At 43.8% G+C, this 20,220-nt stretch overlaps 1 protein-coding gene across 1 annotated transcript in view; it reads left to right on the top strand.

Annotated features, from left to right (window-relative positions):
• LOC109887703 (PH domain leucine-rich repeat-containing protein phosphatase 2) overlaps positions 1-20,220 on the top strand; it is a 51,749-nt gene continuing 31,529 nt past the window's right edge. Inside the window, exons 1-3 of the mRNA XM_020479011.2 lie at positions 1-309; positions 5,392-5,672; positions 10,352-10,485. Of these exons, the coding sequence (XP_020334600.2) occupies positions 127-309; positions 5,392-5,672; positions 10,352-10,485 (598 nt within the window). The 5' untranslated portion in view covers positions 1-126. The remainder of the gene's footprint in view (positions 310-5,391; positions 5,673-10,351; positions 10,486-20,220) is intronic.

Below are 20,220 nucleotides of genomic sequence, written 5' to 3'. Positions count from 1 at the left end.
GCGGTGAAGTTCAGAGTCGTTATGGCGTCGCACCGAACGAGAATGGTATTTTTCAGTTGCCTCATGTATTGGAATTTACCAGTCATGTTCCACGTTCTTTTGGGGGTTTTCTAGTTAAATATACACATGCAAATGAAGGAAGAAGATAATATACCGGGCACCGTCATGGAGCGAAAAAAAGGTGGTGTCGAAGATAGCAGGGGTTGTATGGACACACTGGTCTACGAAGCGGGATCTAACCAAGCAGCAGGTCGTGGCGACCGCAATGGTACAGGAAACCGTGTCGGAACAGGGATACGCGTTCTAAAGGTAACTATCAAGCAGGTCAAATCTGAAGGTTTATCAAAATACTTCAATCGCACAGTTCTCGGTTCTAACAGGGCCGAAGTGCGTGTGAAATTATACTCACGCGTCATACAGTTTGAGCATCATTGATCTCTTATATAGTGATAATTATGTTGGCTTTGAAAGTATAGCGTTGAGTGCAACAATGTGTCGAACCACATCGCCAGAGAGCCGCTTCCTTTCACTGTAGCTCTTTCTAGATTGTAACAAAAACATTTGACTGAACTGATACAGTAGGCAGGCAGTCGTTCGAGATGTTGCTCCATATTGCCGTGCTAAGCTGTTAGTCTATCCTACTGTAAATGTTTCATATGCTATATTTGCTGTTGTGTATCATTTGCAAATATAACAACAGTATAGCCTAGGCTATAGATCAGAACATGTCAAAACACATGTTTTAACTTGCTGTTTATTGCTGAAAATGAATAGCTTAAACTATTATGGATAGAGTAACATTTGTAAACTTATCAATGTGTTTCGCTATTTAGGCTACATGTTTGTCATTGGATAAAATCCACATTGAAATTCTTAAATAGCCCATTGCCTCGGTTTTGCATAGGCTAACGGACCACCGGTAGGCCCCATCGAAATCTTGGACTGAGATTGTTCAGTAGTTTCGAGCCCTCAGTTAGCAAGCACAATTGACAAGACGTGATTAACTGTTTCCTTACTCATCTGTGTGCAGTTCTTCCGCCATTATGTCACTCATGAACCCATTAGGTCCATTTACATAAAACATAATGGCTTGTGCCAATTAACCCCATGCATAATAATTTAGAAAATAAATGTCATAGGCTGACAACTCATCCATGCTTCTATGGATAGACTGCTTACCTCACCAATCTCTCATGTGATATTGTCATGGAGAATGACAATTACAATTGCTCTAATAATAAATATCCAAAAGACAACTTCATTGGAAGGACCATTAGATTTTATGTTCATTGAATCATGAATGGCTGCTGCTGCAGCTAACAGTAGCCTTATATTCAACCAACCAAGATGTAAACCAATGAGTGGGGAGTTTATACACATATCAGTGGTGGTTGGTGCCATTATGATGATGGAGGATGGTAATTGTTTTTAATAAGCATGGCCCTATTTCTATTACAGCATATTGGATGACTGTCATTCATATTCTATTCACCCAGCTCAATGTAACCTCAATAGGTTTAGGCTACTCCATGATACTTTCCCTGTACCTACCCACCATGAGGTTCGTTAAACTAGCCTATGAATGAAAGTTTACATGGCAGGTGCACATGTCGAGATACTTTTTAGTAATCAAGGTGACCGTGACACATTCAAAACCGCCTTGCACACTCTTGCCTGCATTTAGCTGAACTAGGGTGTAATCTTTAGTCCAACAGTTGCAAATGAGAGTTTCTATTAGACAAATTCAGGTATAGTGCATTCTCAAAGTATTCAGACCCCTTGACTTTTTCAAAATTTTGTTGTGTTACAGCCTTATTATAAAATTGATTAAATAGTTTATTTCCCTCAATCCACACACAATACCCCCTTAATGACAAAGCAAAACAGGTTAAATATTTGTATATTTATCAAACAAAAATTGTCAATATTACAATTTACATAATTATTCAGACCCTTTACTCGGGTTCAAGTCCGGGCTCTGGCTGGGCCACTCAAGAACATTCAGTGACTTGTCCCAAAGCCACTCCTGCGTTGTCTTGGCTGTGTGCTTAGGTCATTGTCCTGTTGGAAGGTGAACCTTCGCCCCAATCTGAGGTCCTGAGCTCTCTGGAGCAGGTTTTCATCACGGATCTCTGTACTTTGCTCTGTTCATATTTCCCTCGGTCCTGACTAGTCTCCCAGTCCCTGCCACTGAAAAACATCCCCACACCATGATGCTACCACCACCATACTTCACCGTAGGGATGGTATTGGCCAGGTGATGAGCGGTGCCCAATTTCCAACAGATGTGACGCTTGGTATTCAGGCCAAAGAGTTCAATCTTGGTTTCATCAGACCAGAGAATTTAGTTTCTCATGGTCTGAGTCCTTTAGGTGCCTTCTTGGCAAACTCCAAGTGGGCTGTTGTGCCTTTTTTACTGAGGAGTTGCTTCTGTCTGGCCACTCTGCCATAAAGGCCTGATTTGGTGGAGTGCTGCAGAGATGGTTGGCCTTTTGGAAGGTTTTCCCATCTCCACAGAGGAACTGGAGCACTTTCAGAGTATCCATCGGGTTCTTGGTCACCTCCTTGACCATGGCCCTTCTCCCCTGATTGCTCAGTTTGGCCGGGTGGCCAGCTCTAGGAAGAGTTAACTCTAGGGGATTTCAAACTTCTTCCATTTAAGAATGATGGAGGCCACTGGGGTCTTGGGACCTTCAATGCTGCATAAAACATTTTTGTACCCTTCTCCAGATCTGTGCCTCGACACAATTCTGTCTCAGAGCTGCACAATTCTTTTGACCTCATGGCTTGGTTTTTGCTCTGACCTTCACTGTCATCTGTGGGACCTTTCTATAGACACATGTGCCTTTCCAAATCATGTTCAATCAATTGAATTTCCCACAGGTGGACTCCAATCAAGTTGTAGAAACATCTCAAGGATGATCAGTGGAAACAGGATGCACCTGAGCTCAATTTCAAGTTTCATAGCAAAGGGTCTGAATGTTATGTAAATATGGTGTCTGTTTAAAAAAAAGAAAAAGAATTGCTAATAATTCTAAACCTGTTTTGTGATTATGGAGTATTGTGTGTGTGTGTAGATTGATGAGGCTGTATTTTAGAATAAGGCTGTAACATAACAAAATGTGGAAAGTCGAGGGGTCTGCACTAGAGGTAGACGATTCATTTGAATGGCCGATTTAATTAGGGCCGATTTCAAGTTTGAAAAACAATTGGAAATCGGTATTTTTGGGGCGTCGATTTGCCGTTTTTAAATTTTTGGGATATTATTTTAGTATTTTATTTTTTAGACATTTTATTTAAATAGGCAAGTCAGTTAAGAACACATTCTTATTTTCAATGACGGCCTAGGAACGGTGGGTTAACTGCCTCATTCAGGGGCAGAACGACAGATTTTCACCTTGTCAGTTCGGGGATCCAATCTTGCAACCTTACAGTTAACTAGTCCAATGCAATAACGACCTGCCTCTCTCTCGTTGCACTCCACAAGGAGACTGCCTGTTACACGCGAATGCAGTAAGCCAAGGTAAGTTGCTAGCTAGCATTAAACTTATCTTATAAAAAATAATCATAATCACTAGTTAACTACACATGGTTGATGATATTACTAGGTATTATCTAGCGTGTCCTGCGTTGCATATAATCTGACTGAGTATACAAGCATCTAAGTATCTGACTGAGCGGTGGTAGGCAGAAGCGTAAACATTCATTCAAACAGCACTTTTGTGTGTTTTGCCAGCAGCTCTTCGTTGTGTGTCAAGCATTGTGCTGTTTATGACTTCAAGCCTATCAACTCCCGAGATGATGCTGGTGTAACCAAAGTGAAATGGCTAGCTATTTGGCGCGCGCTAATAGCGTTTCAAACGTCACTCGCTCTGAGCCTTCTAGTAGTTGTTCCCCTTGCTCTGCATGGGTAACGCTGCTTCGAGGGTGGCTGTTGTCGTTGTGTTTCTGGTTCGAGCCCAGGGAGGAGCGAGGATAGGGACGGAAGCTATATTGCTACACAGGCAATACTAAAGTGCCGATAAGAACATCCAATAATCAAAGGTTAATGAAATACGAATGGTAATTCCTATAATAACTACAACCTAAAACTTCTTACCTGGGAATATTGAAGACTCATGTTAAAAGGAACCACCAGCTTTCATATTTTCTCATGTTCTGAGCACGGAACTTAAATGTTAGCTTTCTTACCTGGCACATATTGCACTTTTACTTTCTTCTCCAGAACATTGTTTTTGCATTATTTAAACCAAATTGAACATGTTTCATTATTTACTTGAGGCTAAATTGATTTTATGGTTGTATTATATTATATTAAAATAAGTGTTCATTCAGTATTGTTGTAATTGTCATTATTACAAATACATTTAAAAAAATCGTCCGATTAATTGGTATCGGCTTTTTTGGTCCTCCAATAATCGACATCGGCGTTGAAAAATCATAATCGGTCGACCTCTAGTCTGTACTGTGTTTATCCCTGTTTGACATCTCAGAACATGGTTTGTTAATTGATCTTCTGATCACTCTGAGTTGTTTTTTGCCCTCTGGCCTTGAACGGTTGTCGGGGTGACGGAGTGAAATGAGGACAATGACTGTCTGGGCAATGGTCGATGCTCAGGGCCGTGGCAGCCTCTCTGTGAATGAGTTTGCCCGTCTTGTAGACTCACATAGAGAGACCTGTGGTGTGTGCCTTTGTTGCCTGTCGCCATTGATGTGTATGTTGTCATTGCACATAGTGAGGTTCTCTGCTTTTGGGAGAGAGTGTGTGCATATGTTGCCTGTCACCCATTGAGCTGTGTGTGTTGTCATTGCACATTGAGGCCTGTTGTGTGCATCTTTGGAGCTGTCGTGCTGAAGAGCTGCGGCTCGGGGCCCTGCTGTCGTCTCTGTTGCCTCTCTCTATGTCGTGTGTGTGTGTGTGTGTGTGTCTGCGTGTGTGTGCTGCGGTTCAGTGTAGTGTGGATGCCAGCAGCTGCCTGCCTGTGCCGAGCAGCTGTGGGGATGCACGGTATCGTGGAAGGATGACTTCATCAGTGTCTGACTAATGACCTAATGCCTGGTCACCAGTCTCAAAAGCCAGGGTCCAGTTCACACAGCGCCGTTCTTGCCCTGTGTAAATATTTGTTCCGAGCTTCTCCAGATTTGAAAATAAGGCCAGTGATTCGGCCATGAGCTTTCTGCAGGTAATCTCATTTGAACTTTCAGTTTTGCCAACCTGACAAATTGACTTAATTGAATTTGTCCTCTGGATGTGTTGGAACATGATGCAGCTTGAGATATTCTTTATTCAGAACAAGGCTGCTGCAAGACAAGTTATCTTCTCTTAAACACCCATTACATTTACAGTGTATCAGTGGTGGCAGTCTTTTCATCTAATGTTTGTTTCTCCAGCGGAACATGAAGAGGAATGGGAGCAGAGGCTGTGTTACTAGGAAGACCCGCTTTGGATCGCGGGAGCGGGACTGGCTGAAGGGGGATCCCCAGCGGGGCTGTGTGTGTCTGTACGGGGGAACAGTTGACCCCCAGCCCCCAGCCTCCGGCCCACAGGCCTCCTCCACCCTCCAGGCAGACTTGCGGCTGGTGCTATGCTCCACCACTACCACGGTGGAGGAGCTGTGTGCCCAGAGAGAAGTAGAGGGACTATACCTGCAGCTCCATGGAGACCTGCTCAGGTAATACTCACCTCCACAACTCTCCTCTCCCACTCACGTCTAGTACCACGGTGTTGTGTTCACAACTCTTGAAGATGTTAGATGGCATTCTCATAGTGACATTGGTTCTATTTATAGCAAGACAGTGTTATATTACAATTCTAAATTATCCCATTCATGTTCAATATCACATCTTTGTGCTTTATTCACCTAGCCTCAAAGTTACATCAGTCTCAAACCTATTCATACTGTTGTAGTTAGAAATTATCTAATTCTGGCACTGCCGATTCCTCCATTCTATTTTTATACATTGGGCCAGGTTTGTACTCTGTTTTCTTGAGTGCTTATGAGAACTATACTGCTTGTCTAGAACAGGAGTAGGCTCATAGATCTAGACTTTGACTGACCTATGTGGCCCACAATTCTGCACGTTCCCGGTGGCCGTGTCCGAAATCTGTCTTGCCTACAACTTATGTCAACTGCATGCTGTGTAATAATCGTACTACATGCTATTTAGAACGTATTGTTTAGTAAAAAAGAATGCAGTAAGCAACAAATATCAGTATATTAAGCTCCTAATTAAAATGCGTCATGTAATGCACAATTGCATTGATTACCGCTATTCGTTCATTTTGATACAGCACGTCCCCTCACCTGATTTATCAGCTTTGATCAAACACATGTGAGTCTCGAAAGACCATTCTCTTCCTCAATAGTGTGCAGCGAATTCTACTAGATGAAAAGCCAAAATGAGAATGACATCCTGACATTTAAAGCATACATTTTGGAAAATGCACATACTATAAAACATTATTGTTTCGCATACCCAAAACGCCTACAAGTACGGATATTCAGACACGTACAGTGACTTGACAGCTGTTTATGACAGCACTTTTCTGTTTTCACTCCTCAGGATGATGCCTCTGACACAGGCTATAATCTGGTTACGCCCACTTGCTCTCCTCTTGGCTTTTTTTGGTCAGGCCAGGCAAGGGAATGCTTTTTACTCCCTCTAAGACTATTTTTGGTTAAACGCTCAGCAGGATGCACTAAATGGGTCATGTGGTTCAGTGTTGTACAGAAGAAAAACAAGGTATAACATGACTGAGATTTGTAGTGAATTACACACCTTGCTGTAGGATGCGCTTTACCTCCCCCCATGGTATTGATTTTACCAGCTGGAGCCCTCTACCACGTGAATTACATTTCTACATTCTATTAATACAGCTGGATATGCACTGGCAGTTTAGCACTATGCTGGTAAAGTGCTTTTCTGAAAAGACAGGATCAGCACAGGCATGTCTCTTTCTTATTTGAGCCTGAAACCCTCTCAGGTTTGGTTCTGTAACCACCTAGACTTCTCCTCTCTCCCCTTAAGGGAACTCTGATCAAAGTAATTTCACATACAGGTGATACAATGTCAGATTTATCTCGGTAGTGCCATTTTGTCTCCTCCCACACCCTGAAGACTGTTGGATAACTGTGCTGCCTGGGGGAAGTGTCAACACGGAGTCATTTCATGTACCTTTTGATTTTATTATTAGTGTTTGTTGTATCCTTGTTATTACAATTTCAAGGCCCATAGTAAGAGATTTTCCAGTACTTTGTAAACTTTTTAGCCAGTAGTTCTCAAAAGCCAAAAATAGTCCCAGAAAATGTGTAGATGTGTGCTTCACGTTATTTCTCGCTCTCTTCTCTCTCTGCTGTGTGTGCATCTTGCTAGCTGTCACTCAAATGCAGAGGAACTAAAGCTCATTGGCTGAAACTCAAATTGCTAGGGGGCTGGCCATACGTGGGGGAAAATTTTGGGGGAATGGCGCTGCACAGCTTCCAGTAAAATTTTGTAGCTAATTGAGGTAAAACAGTAATTCTGCTCATAGATTATACATGTGTGAACTACACTTTGACACATCTAGCGCAAAGCGCTAGGTTTAAAATAGATATATACTTCACCAAAATTCTGGATAATGTCTAACAGATCACCCACGGATACACAACACATTAAGGGAAAGTATTTAGCCACCCAAATGAAGGAAAGGAGTCTTTTGACAGAGATTAAGCGACTGTCGATTTTAGAGCCTCCTGTACTCATGGCCATGAGGCAAGTGGATTTGTGAATAACTGTACATGCTCTCAGAGCTTGTGTGAATGGTCTACAGGCAGTCCTGTACAGACAGTCATCCCTCCGAGCCTACCAGGGTTCTGTCTAAATCCTGTGTGAGGTGCTGGGGCCACGACTGTGTGTGACCAGCAGACATGATCCTGATTGTTAGACCCCGCTGGCAGAGGGAGTGTGGGCAAGGAAATGCCACAGCAGCCACCAGACGCTGTGTCACCTCACCATTGTTTTGGTGTGACAAGGGCTGTGGCTGGAAACTAGTCACTTCTGCCTTAGCATCATGGTAATCCTAAACTACAGAACATAGAGGACCTGCGCTGGGGGTTAGGTATCACAGGCGTACCGACTAGGGTGGGTCTCTCTCTTAGAATGTATGGAGAGAGCCAATGATGACTTCTTCTAAAGTGGTAATGCGGGCTACTGTTTAAGATGAAACTGTAATGGACCAGTTAGGTTTGCTACTGAAGCAGAAGGGAGAAATGAAAACCAGAACTGAATCATTTAGGACAAGAATGCTGGCTTGTAAATAAAAATACGTACAAAACAATGTATCACCTTGAGTAAATATTGATGTACAATGAGCTCAAATATGAATGAAGAACATCAATGGTACAATAGATATCGGCCATATATCCTGCCTATAGTTTACTAGGGTGCACCCAACTCTGTCTTAATCTGAGGGTCTCTCTCCGATTTCAAAGTTCAATTGCAATACAATAAACATGAATCCACTCAATTCACAAATACTGACTTATAAACCACTATGACATGGAATTGAATGTGAGTGACTGTGCCTATCAAAAAACACTGAAAGGTGTTTAAGTGTAGCATGTGCTTATAACAATCCCAATGCAATGAATGATGCCTTGTAAGAAAAATCCTACCACACCGTAGTATGGCAGTGTAAATTCAGTGTTTTCCAAGGAAAATAAATCTTTGCATGCAAATCGTATTGATGTCCTGGGTTCAGGCATCCTTGGTGGAACTGAATCAATACTCAAAAAACCTGACCTGTTTTACAAACAGGATCCCACAAGATATATACCATGAATACCTTTTCATATAACCATTAATATAGTGCTTAGCTTTAATCTCTTACAGGAATAAGAAAATAAAACTCAGTCAAAATGCTTTACACTTTAACTACAGCACTAGGCTCACGTGGACTGAACAATAACTAGCCCGGGCAAATGAAAAGTACTAGTGCTTACACGTCATTTCTTATAAAGTCATCTAAAACATAAGTGTACCAAAATGGATTTATGCTATTTAGTCACATTTTTATAAAAGTATGAAAACTAAAATAGTTTGCCAAGCATGATCACTTAACGTTTGCTATTTCAATTGATCGATATCTGAGCTAGTCTAAATGTTAACGGCCTGTGCGTAAGCTTGGTTCAGTTTTATACCACTTCTCAACCATTTAAAACGTTGTTTTTCTTCCATCCAATGGCGGTAGCTCTTCACGTTCCGTTCTAGCTCTTTTAGTTATTTTTCTTGTTGGTGCCAACTGGTGTTTTTAAGTGAGGTTAGGAAAGGGACTAACAGTATTTAGTTTTCATTGGCTCAAAATAAACAGCTGTCATTTTAAACATATCAATAGTATAATATGATTGGTTACTGGAATCTCACTAGCAACATTATTTGACCTGCGTTACAAATGCGTTAGAATAAGCAACACAATCACACACTGTATGCCACAAAGAGTGGCATATTGATTTACAGCATATTATGAATTATATTGGGCAAAGCTGGGGCTTCCATAGACAGTGGGTCATTGTGAAAAATACCCTCACACATTTTATTGAGTGGTTCTGGCTGTAATGTCTTCACGGTGGTTCTGTCGCAGATATCCTTGGTGTGTTAAGATCAGAGTTGTTGTAGGCGTGCCATTGCCAGTGACAGGCTGGGGGTCACAGATTGCGGGCACAGCAGACCTCATGTTTGATAGCAGCATGAGAGGCCCTTAACAGGATTAGCCATGGAATGAGCTGATGATTTCATTCGGGCAATAAGGCAGAGGACTCACACAGGGCATAAAAGGAAAGGGGTTCCATCACCATACCATTCAGACGCATCATTTAGATGGGCTGTTGTTATTAGAGTGCATTTTGGTCATTAGCAGGTGCTTCATATGATTAATGATGTTCTTCCTCCATATCTGACTATGAACTTTGGACCTGATACCTGTGAGGATATAGTTTCTCTCTCTGCTTGAGTGACATCCGGCACAGAGTCGGACTCTGTAAATGTCTTGATAGAGGAGCCTCATCAATTCCCCAAGTCTGAAAGTGAAACACCTGTGTCCAGCTCTGCTGATTGGCATGACAGCTGTCCTCTGGACCTTACCTGTCATAACACAGGGAATGATGGTTTGGAATGTGTGTGTGTGTGTGTGCTTGCGCGCATGCAAATGTGTGCCAGAAATGGTTGATGAACGATGCCCCTTTGGTTGGATTCCAAGCTTGGAGGCAAAGATGTTCAAATGTAATTATATGTGTCGAGGAGAATCTGGGGGCCTGTTAAGGGTATTGATTGTGATTGGCATATATCCTGACGGGTTCTATTTCTGTCACTGTAGGAGGCTGGACCCCTCTGAGCGCCCTCTCCAGATGGTGTATGACTACCTGGCTGCTATAGGCTACCAGGACCCTCTGCGGGTTCAGAGAGAGGCGGCCAACTCGGACCTCAGCTGCATGATCCGCTTCTACAGTGGTGAGTAGTGACCTTAGGGGCCTGTCAAGGCTCTCCTTCACTGGGCTCTGACTGGGCTCAGCCTGTTCTGCTGGAACCAGGCCTGGAGCCCTGTCAATGGACCTGGCTCTGTTGGTTATGGAGCAGTCTAAACTGTCAGCTTCTGGGATGGGGCTTGTTTTTCTGGTCCATAGTGTGTGTGTCAGTGTTTGTGACGACGTGTGTCTTTCCACTACTCTCCCGGCTGCAGGGCTGTTAGCGCTACCCTGACTTAATGAAGTAGGCTTCACTCACCTGGATTGGGGTTTATTTTTGCGTAACCTTTTTATGCATATAACAGTCTTTGTAACTTGGGGGAAAAATTGTACTCTTTCTAGTATTTTTGTGCTCTCTAAATTGTACTCTTTCTAGTGTGTCTGGGTCTGTATACTGTCTGTCTGTTTGCAGGAGCCAAGCAGCCTGGGCTTGTTGTACTTTAGCTTTCATAATGGCAGCAAGACACACCTCTGATCGCGCTGGCGGATCGGTCTGTCAGAGATTGTGGAGCAGCATTTTGTACTTAAGAATTCATGTTTTCCACTTTAAATATTATGCTTTCTCTGTCTGCGCCTCTCTACACTACCACCTGAGTGAAGACTCTCTGTCCTAGCTTCAGCACACAGCTAGTTTCAATCTGTCTAGTACTTTAAGAGGAATCTGGCTGGTTTATCAGGGCCCGAGTGGTAAACTACAAAGCAAGCTAGATCTACTCAGGGTTTTCTAAAGGTAGCCAGCTTCATTCAGTTAGCTTTCCATTCCAGCTCAGGCGTCATCCGTACTTCAACAATGAATACTGCTCCTCTGCCTGCCGTTAATTCTAGCACGTGGCTTGTCTCAAACTCTTCATTTAATTATTATTATTTTTTTTTTTTACCTTTATTTAACTAGGCAAGTCAGTTAAGAACAAATAATTTTTTTCAATGACGGCCTAGGAACAGTGGGTTAACTGCCTTGTTCAGGGGCAGAACGACAGATTTTTACCTGGTCAGCTTTAGCAACCTTTCGGTTACTAGTCCAATGCTCTAACCACTAGGCTACCTGTCGCCCAAGACAATGCTGAAACATCAATCCATGGGCAAGTCAGTGCCACATTTATTTTTATATTTATAGATTTTTTTGTACTTACCCATTTTCTCCCCAATTTCGAGATATCCAATTGGTAGTTAGTCTTGTCCCATCGCTGAAACTCCCGTATGAACTCGGGAGAGGTGAAGGTCAAGAGCCATGCGTCCTCCGAAACACAACCCTGTCCAGTCGCACTGCTTCTTGACGCACTGCTTCTTGACACACTGCTCGCTTAGCCCGGAAGCCAGACGCTCCAATGTGTCGGAGGAAACAACGTACAGCTGGTGGCGACCCAAGTCAGCGTGCATGCGCCCGGCCCACCACAAGGACTTGCTAGAGTGTGATTGGTCAAGGACATCCAGCCAGCCAAACCCTCTCCGAGCCGGATGACGCTGGGCAATTGTGCACTACCTCATGGGTCTCCCCGGATCGAACTCGGGGCTGTAGTGACACCTCTAGCTCTGCGATGCAGTGCCTAAGACCATTACGCCACCCAGTGAAAGTATAGTTAACTTGAAAATTCAGCAGGCTATCATATGAAATAGACTTAGACTTTAGAAGTGCTGTCTTTATTTTATTATGGTTATCAATGCACAAGCACCTTTTCCCTTCAATTATAAAATAGTGGTATTGGGTCATACAAAATCTTTACTGTGCGTGAAGTTTCATATGCATTTGTCATTATGAAATGCGTAATGTGATCGGTATTTTAACATGACTATTTTTTAACACACAACACATTTGATTAATAAAATATTTAATCAGTTTGTCTTCAAATGAACTGGAATGATGACTCAATCTTTGCGAGAGGGCAGGAATCTGCTTTCATTGGTCCTCAACTTATGGCTCAGACACTCAGGATCAATGTAGTTAGCCCGGAGATAGCCTGCCTGGTGAAGGTTAGATCTGAAGGATTTGTTGCCATAGAAATTCACCTGGGTAAAAGGTGAGCCATGTTTGTGGTACCAGTTATCCCAAGTTACTCGAGTTGACCAAAGATACCTTGCTAAGTCCTCAAACTGGGTTTGTAGTATAGGGCTGAGATGACCTCTGTTTAATGTTTCCATTGTTTGAACCGGGTTGTATTGTGGTTTGGGTTGCTACTACAACAGTTAAATCCCACATCCTCAAGATGAGGGCCCATAAGTGGCTGCCTTCTCCCCTGGGAAGGGGTTTTAAGTTCAGGACTGTGAGTGATGTGTGTCAGACGCGACCCTGGGCGTGGGTAACCTTCATTACTCTGAGGCCAGGACACAGCCCAAACAGCCATACATCAGGGCTGTGTGGTCCCAGACTGACCAACCTTCTTCCCTGGGCCTGGTGCAGGTTAGTGTTGTTTGCAATTAATCTTGTTCTTTAGGCAACTCTGCAGTGGTCACTAGCTGGCACAGCCAAAAAGTCATAAAATCAGATTTTAAATTAAATAAATGAAATTTTGGGGCAGCAGGTAGCCTAGTGGTTAGTATTGGGCCAGTAACCGAAAGGTTGCTAGATCGAATCTCTAAGCTGACAAGGTAAAAATCTGTCGTCCTGCCCCTGAACAAGGCGGTTAACCCACTGTTCCTAGGCAATCATTGTAAATAAGAATTTGTTCTTAACTGACTTGCCTAGTTAATGTTTTATTAACCTTTATTTAAGAACAAAAATCACATTTTTGTTTCATGAATTTTTCAATATAGCCAATTTTGACTTTGCAGCTGGCCAAACTAAGGGGCAATTGCTCAGTTTAGCCCCCAGGACAAGACTCATGACAATAAACATCAACCTGCGGGCCTGGCTGGCAGCGTCACTGCTCTGTCACAGCCCCAACAGTAACTAACTATCCCTGAGTCACTGATGTTTGGCACCAGATACAGGATGGATGTGGCTGGTTCATTTTAACACACTGGTTGATGTATTTACAGTGGTGTGATGTGTCCATATCATTGAGTCAGTCTCTCTCTCTCACACTCCTCCCTCTTTGTGATCCTGTGTGGTTGTGGCAGGTCTAATGATCCTCTTATCAGTCCTGATAGGCTTTGCTGTAAGGGGAAGAGGAGAGAGGACCTGATGTTCTGTGATGTCTATCCTATTAATAACCAGGCTGAGACTGGCTGGGCCTAGCACTGTGTTGCTGAGTCAGTGTCACTGGCTGGGGCTGTGGCCGCGCCCATGCTGTGGTGAGAGACAGTGAGAATGAAAGAGCGAGAGAACGAAAACTAAAGGGAACTAGAGCGAGAGGGGAAGAAAGCGTGACCACAATCTCTGGCTGTCAAAGCCTTCTCACACCCTGTTACACGCACACGCAGTGAAAGAGCCCCTCCCTCCCCATCCACTGACTGCACGTGCTCAGGCATTCACCACACAGCCTCGCGATACCTCCCAGAGAAATCCTTCTGAACATACTCAGGCTGTTTCAGTGCATGTACTGTCACTATAGACTAAAATAGACTAAAACTACAGTTAGTGGATGTGTATTTTGTATTGAGAATAAAGCATGCCCCTCTTGTCTGTCTGGTTGGTTCTCAGTGCTGTCACTCTGTCTTGCTGTCGGCTCTCTAGCACGTTTCAGGCCTCATTCTCAGTCACAGTGCATAGGCTACAGTGGGAACAGAACAGCGCTGGTCTCTCCCCTGCTCGGCCCAGTCCTGTGAGAGCTGGCTGTGCTGTGCTGTGGTGTTATTGAGCAGAGCAGACCTGTGGCCCGGAGGTTGGCCAAGCCCTGGGAGAGATCTCCCTCACCTTTTATTAGCTGCTTGTGGGAAAACGCAGGGAACACTGGCACCCTGGCAACCTAACTAGGCTAGCAGGGTGGCTGGATTGGATCAGATGAGGACTCATACAGAACTATGGTAAAATGTCTCCACTCTCAACCCATACAGACATGGGGTAACAAGTCTTTCCACCCACACATCTAAGGGGTTGTTAAAGAGCTCCCCACCCACACTGTGGTGATGAAATAGATGGGCTGTGTTAGTTGGAGAACTCCATAACAGCCCTGTGCTGTACATAGCTCTTTCTCAGGTGCCTGGCAGCTGTTGTCAGGGGTAACCTAACCTCCTGATTGAGCTGATGAGGGGATCTCTGCCGCAGCTGTAAACAGTACAGCCATCATAGGAAGGGTTTGTCAGTATGTTCACACTTAATGATGTCTTTGTAAACCCTTTCTAAGGCCTACGTAAAGGCTTCACAAATCAGTCGTTATAAGCATATGCCATTCTATATAGAGGGTGGAATAAGGGTGATCAGTTGACACATGACAAAGCACTTCTTATCACCCTTAAATAGTTCACCTTTATACGTAATAAAGTGTGTTGCTGTTAAGGTGTGACCATGAATCCTCCATTCACTGTGCTGTATGTTGGTGCACATGCCTGTGCAATGGCTGCGCTGTGCACACCTTTCTAAAATGTGTTAGTATTCACACTGCATAGGTGTTGAAGGGTTTTGCTAAGCGCAGGTTTATGACTTCCTTCTCTCTTTCCATGTCCGAGAGGTGTTGATAAGGGAACATTGTGTGAGTTATTAAAATACACACGGCTCTATTTGTACAGGAATCTAATCTCCGAACCCCCCCGAACCACAGCCCTGTTGCCCACTCACAACAGCCTGCTGTGGCGCTCCAATGAGATGAAAACAAACATGGAGGGGGGAGTAAACATGAATAAATGCTGACTTAATAAAGCCCTCTATGAAAACAGCGCTCCAGAGACCTGGGGGGGACGTACAGCTGCAGCTCTGAGGGGGCATGTGAGTCCTGGCGCTGGTCCACTGGGTCTGGCTTCACCTCGGCCGGTCTGGACCTGGTTCTGCTCTGGAGTTCGTATCCAGCCTGGGAGCCTTAGTGTCTCAGCAGAGGGGAGTTAATCATATGAGGGCTGACCAAGTTTAGTCAACTAATGAGTTATTGATCTGCCAGGATCTTATCAGAAAATGCCCATGAAAACTAAGTAAACAGCGTGGAGGCCCTAAGCTGCGCTGACAGGGGCCAGAGCAAACCGTAGGGGGTCCAGCAGCCAGGCCATAGAGCCCACTGGGCTGCTGCTCACCCAGGGGTCTGCTGGGCCCCTATTACAGACTGAACCATCTGTAATTGTCAGTGCCTGGAGGGACAGGTCAGCAGAGAGCAGACTGAGTGGGATTACAGTACACTACTTCCTGGTGTCACTAACTGATGAACTGAATAACAGGGAGGGAGAGGAGGAGGGGGTAAGAGTGTGATGGCACGACCAGAGGGAGAGGAATAGTGCTCCTACTCATGAGACATGACCCCCCCCCCCCCGAGCAGTGTCTTTGCATCTCTCTACCTTCTCTTCTCAATATTATATGCAGATTCTAAATGTGAGTCAGCAATCAACTGCTGGAGATTTTCCAGGGACAGACACTGGCTCCTCAGCCTTGAGTCGCGCAAATCTGTGCCTTAAAGAGCTGGGTGTCTCGGAGGTTTAGATTGGTCTATTTCAATGCAATCTTTATTGGGAAATTACCCCTCCATCCTATTGCTGAACCGTAGAGGGATGGGGAAGATGTGCATATCGGAAAGATGCTCACTGGACTTTCTACCTTCCCATTGTTCAGTATCCAGTAAGCACTGCCCCTGTCCCATAGTTCTGTCCTGTCTGACATTATTCTGCTGAAGCAGTTTTCATTTTATTTGATTTCACTAGTATGGAAGCAAGCTTAAGGATTTTATGAATTGCATTTCTCACAGTAAGAATAGGTCATGGAGGGGGCCTGTGCGGCTCTGATTTGATGTTATTGCCAAAAATGACCTGCTGTTCTGATCCTGGGCTGCAGTAAGCCTGTATTTCTGCCTCCACTGGCCCCCCACTGAAAACTAACCTAATCTATGCAATATTCTTCTAGTTCTCCCTGTTGGAGACTGAACATCAAGGCAGTTGTTCAGTCTGGATGGATGGACGAGGCTGTCTGGAGTCATGTCTGGCTGACAGCTGAAACGTGGTCTGGTTTGGGGGATTCTCAGTAGAGGTCGACCGATTTTATGATTTTCCAACGCCGATACCGATTTATTGGAGGACCAAAAAAGCCAATACCGATTTTAAATCTGACTATTTTTATTTGTAATAACAATTACAACAATACTGAATTAAAACTTATTTTAACCTAATATAATACATCAATAAAATCAATTTAGCCTCAAATAAATAATGAAACATGTTCAATTTGGTTTAAATAATGCAAAAACAAAAAAGTGCAATATGTGCCATGTAAGAAAGCTGGTTTAAGTTCCTTGCTCAGAACATGAGAACATATGAAAAGCTGGTGGTTCCTTTTAACATGAGTCTTCAATATTCCCAGGTAAGAAGTTTTAGGTTGTAGTTATTATAGGAATTATAGGACTATTTCCCTCTATACCATTTGTATTTCATATACCTTTGATTATTGGATGTTCTTATAGGCACTTTAGTATTGCCTGTGTAGCAGTATAGCTTCCGTCCCTCTCCTCGCTCTTCCCTGGGCTCGAACCAGCAACACAACGACAACAGCCACCATCAAAGCAGCGTTACCCATGCAGAGCAAGGGGAACAACTACTAGAAGGCTCAGAGCGAGTGACGTTTGAACTGCTACTAGCGTGCGCTAACTAGCTAGCCATTTCACTTTGGTTACCCCAGCCTCATCTCGGGATTTGATAGGTTTGAAGTCATAAACAGCGCAATGCTTGACACACAACGAAGAGCTGCTGGCAAAATGCACGAAGGTGCTGTTTGAATGAATGCTTACGAGCCTGATGCTGCCTACCACCGCTCAGTCAGATACTTGTATGCTCAGTCAGATTATATGCAATGCAGGACACGCTAGATAAACTAGTAATATCATCAAACGTGTAGTTAACTAGTGATTATAATTGATTGATTGTTTTTTACAAGATAAGTTTAATGCTAGCTAGCAACTTACCTTGACTTACTGCATTCGCGTAACTCCTTGTGGAGTGCAATGAGAGGCAGGTGGTTGAAGTGTTGGGCTACTTAACTGTAAGGCTGCAAGATTGCATCCCCCGAGCTGCCAAGGTGAAAATCTGTCGTTCTGCCCCTGAACGAGGCAGTTAACCCACCGTTCCTTGGCCGTCTTTGAAAATAAGAATGTGTTCTTAACTGACTTGCCTAGTTCAAGGTAAAATAAGGGTGTAAAAAAAACAAAAAAAAGGCAAAATCGGTGTCCAGAAATACCGATTTTCCGATTGTTATGAAAACTTGAAATCAGCCCTAATTAATCGGCCATTCCGATTAATCGGTCAACCTCTAATTCTCAGGTGCTGATACTCCATAGGGAAAGTTGATGTACAAGTGTTGGGTCTACAGAATGCATTTGGCCCATTGCCACCTCCTTTGACTCTCGCTCTCTCTCTTATTCTGTGTCTCTGTACGGTAGTTTCAATGCCACAGGGGACACCGTTTGACCTACCTCACTCCCCTGCTCATCTGGTGACTGTTGAAGAAAGACTTGACCACAGTCGCCAAGACTGCCGGCAACAGGAGACAGGGACATTAGAGCTGAGGAACAGAGGTGGGGGTGTGAGGGGGGTTCACCCAGGACATGCACTGTGATTTGTCACTCTCCCTGTGGCTTGGCAGTGACTGAGCAGCGGAAGTGGGACTAGGTTTAGTGATTAGGCATGTCCTCCCTCTACCCCTGCTGCCGAGGACTCCCACCCTGCTGCTATTGGAACTGCTGCTTGAGTCCAGCCTGAGAGAGAGAACAGAGTTAAACAACATCTGCCGCTCTGCCAGACCTGTACACATTTTATGACCAATGAGATTGGTCCATATCATAAATTACTGGTGTGGGAGTGGCTGACTAATGCTCAGGGGTGAAGGGGTAATTATACACTCTCCGACATACCGGTTTTTATTTCGACAATGAAGCTCAAACTTTTAATTTGGTTCATACCACTCAAATGCTAACCTCCCCTGTAAATGGTAATGGTGAGAGGTTAGCATGTCTTGGGGGTAAGATCTTTGTGCCCAACTTTCTCACTCATCATTATTCCCGATTCATTCATGATTGTCCGTAATCATGGTAGCTTCCACATTAATGTAGAAGTGTTTAGAAACATATTTTGTTCTTATTTACAATAAAAGAGACTCAAATGACACACAATACATTATTTACCATTCATCTCTATTGGGAGCAACATAATCTGTGACCGAATGAAAACAAACTGAAAATGCATCCAACAAGATTGTATCGTATCTAGCGTGATGCTATCATTGTGTGCTAGGAATAAACCAAATACTAAGCTTTTGACTGACTACTTTAATTCACAAGTACATTTTTCCAAATACTTATAACACCTTCAAATGAGGGGACTAGACACATAGATTGCTTTCATTTCTAAACAGTAAAACAGATCTGTATGAAAATTCCCTGGAATAAAAGGTAACATTCTGTACTGTTACCTGAAATGAAAAAAGTCATTTCAAATCCAAAATGCTGGAGTATAGAGCCAAACTTACAGTTATAGCTTCACTATTCAAATAAATATGCAAGGGATTGTAGATGGTGCAGATGTACCAGCCTGGAGTAGAGTTCCAAGGTACTCATCGTTTCCCTGGCAACTCTGACATGGTGGGAAAGCATGCGTGTTTGTTTTGGGTGCAGCAGTTTGCCGTGAATGGCTGAGACTTGTTTTCATTGTGATTGAATGAGAGAGTGATTGGCAGAAAGTGTTATTGTTGTGTTGGAAGTTGAAGTGTCAGAGTGTTCTCGCTATCCCGGGCACACTGCAAACATTAGTGGGGTTGTCTTTCATTAAAAATGAACGAAGAATCTTCGAGTATGTTTTTGTGACCGTTTCAGGTCTGTTGGCTGGGTGTTTGAGCTGTGCTGACTGCTGTAAATTGTTGCACATTAGAGTCTAATGCAACAGTGGGAGAAAGATGTGTGGTAATTGTGTACCATTGGGGATGAGGCCACATCTGAGATACTGCGAATGTCATTAGCCTATATTATCAATTATAAACTGGGTAGTTTGAGCCCTGAATTCTGATTGGCTGACAGCCGTGGTATATCAGACAGCATACCATGGGTATGGCCAAACATTTATTTTTACTGCTAATTAAGATGGTAACCAGTTTATAATCGCAATAAAACACCTCTGGGGCAGTGCGTGCTAATCCTCCGACACATTGGTGCGGCTGGCTTCCGGGTCGGATGCGCGCTGTGTTAAGAAGCAGTGCGGCTTGGCTGGGTTGTGTTTCGGAGGATGCATGGCTTTTGACCTTCGTCTCTCCCGAGTCCGTACGGGAGTTGCAGCGATGAGACAAGACTGTAACTACTACCAAATGGATACCACGAGAAAGGGGGTAAAAAAAAATGAAACAGCCCTTAGCTGTGGTATATTGGCCAAATACCCCCCCTCAGGCCTTATTGCGGAAGTATGATCTTGTATTCCCCGTCATTCTGATAGCACGAGATCCATAAAGTACGTACTTGCCATCACCCTGTAGCAATGCAACAGTATAGGCTGTGGGTATTTACACACAACCATGTTAATGGGGGTGGCATTTTTCCATGGCCAGAGCAGGGAGAGCAGAGCACAGCTCAGTGTCTCTGTGCGTTCAATATTTTCAGCTTGATGCTGCTCTGTGCAGAGGCCTGCTCCTCAGATTTGGAGTTGAGTCCAGGGGGATGTCCAATTTAGAAACGCTTGT

The sequence above is a fragment of the Oncorhynchus kisutch genome, linkage group LG3, assembly GCF_002021735.2.
Source record: "Oncorhynchus kisutch isolate 150728-3 linkage group LG3, Okis_V2, whole genome shotgun sequence".
In the NCBI taxonomy this organism is placed as follows: domain Eukaryota; kingdom Metazoa; phylum Chordata; class Actinopteri; order Salmoniformes; family Salmonidae; genus Oncorhynchus; species Oncorhynchus kisutch.
This window is presented reverse-complemented; position numbering and strand designations above follow the sequence as displayed.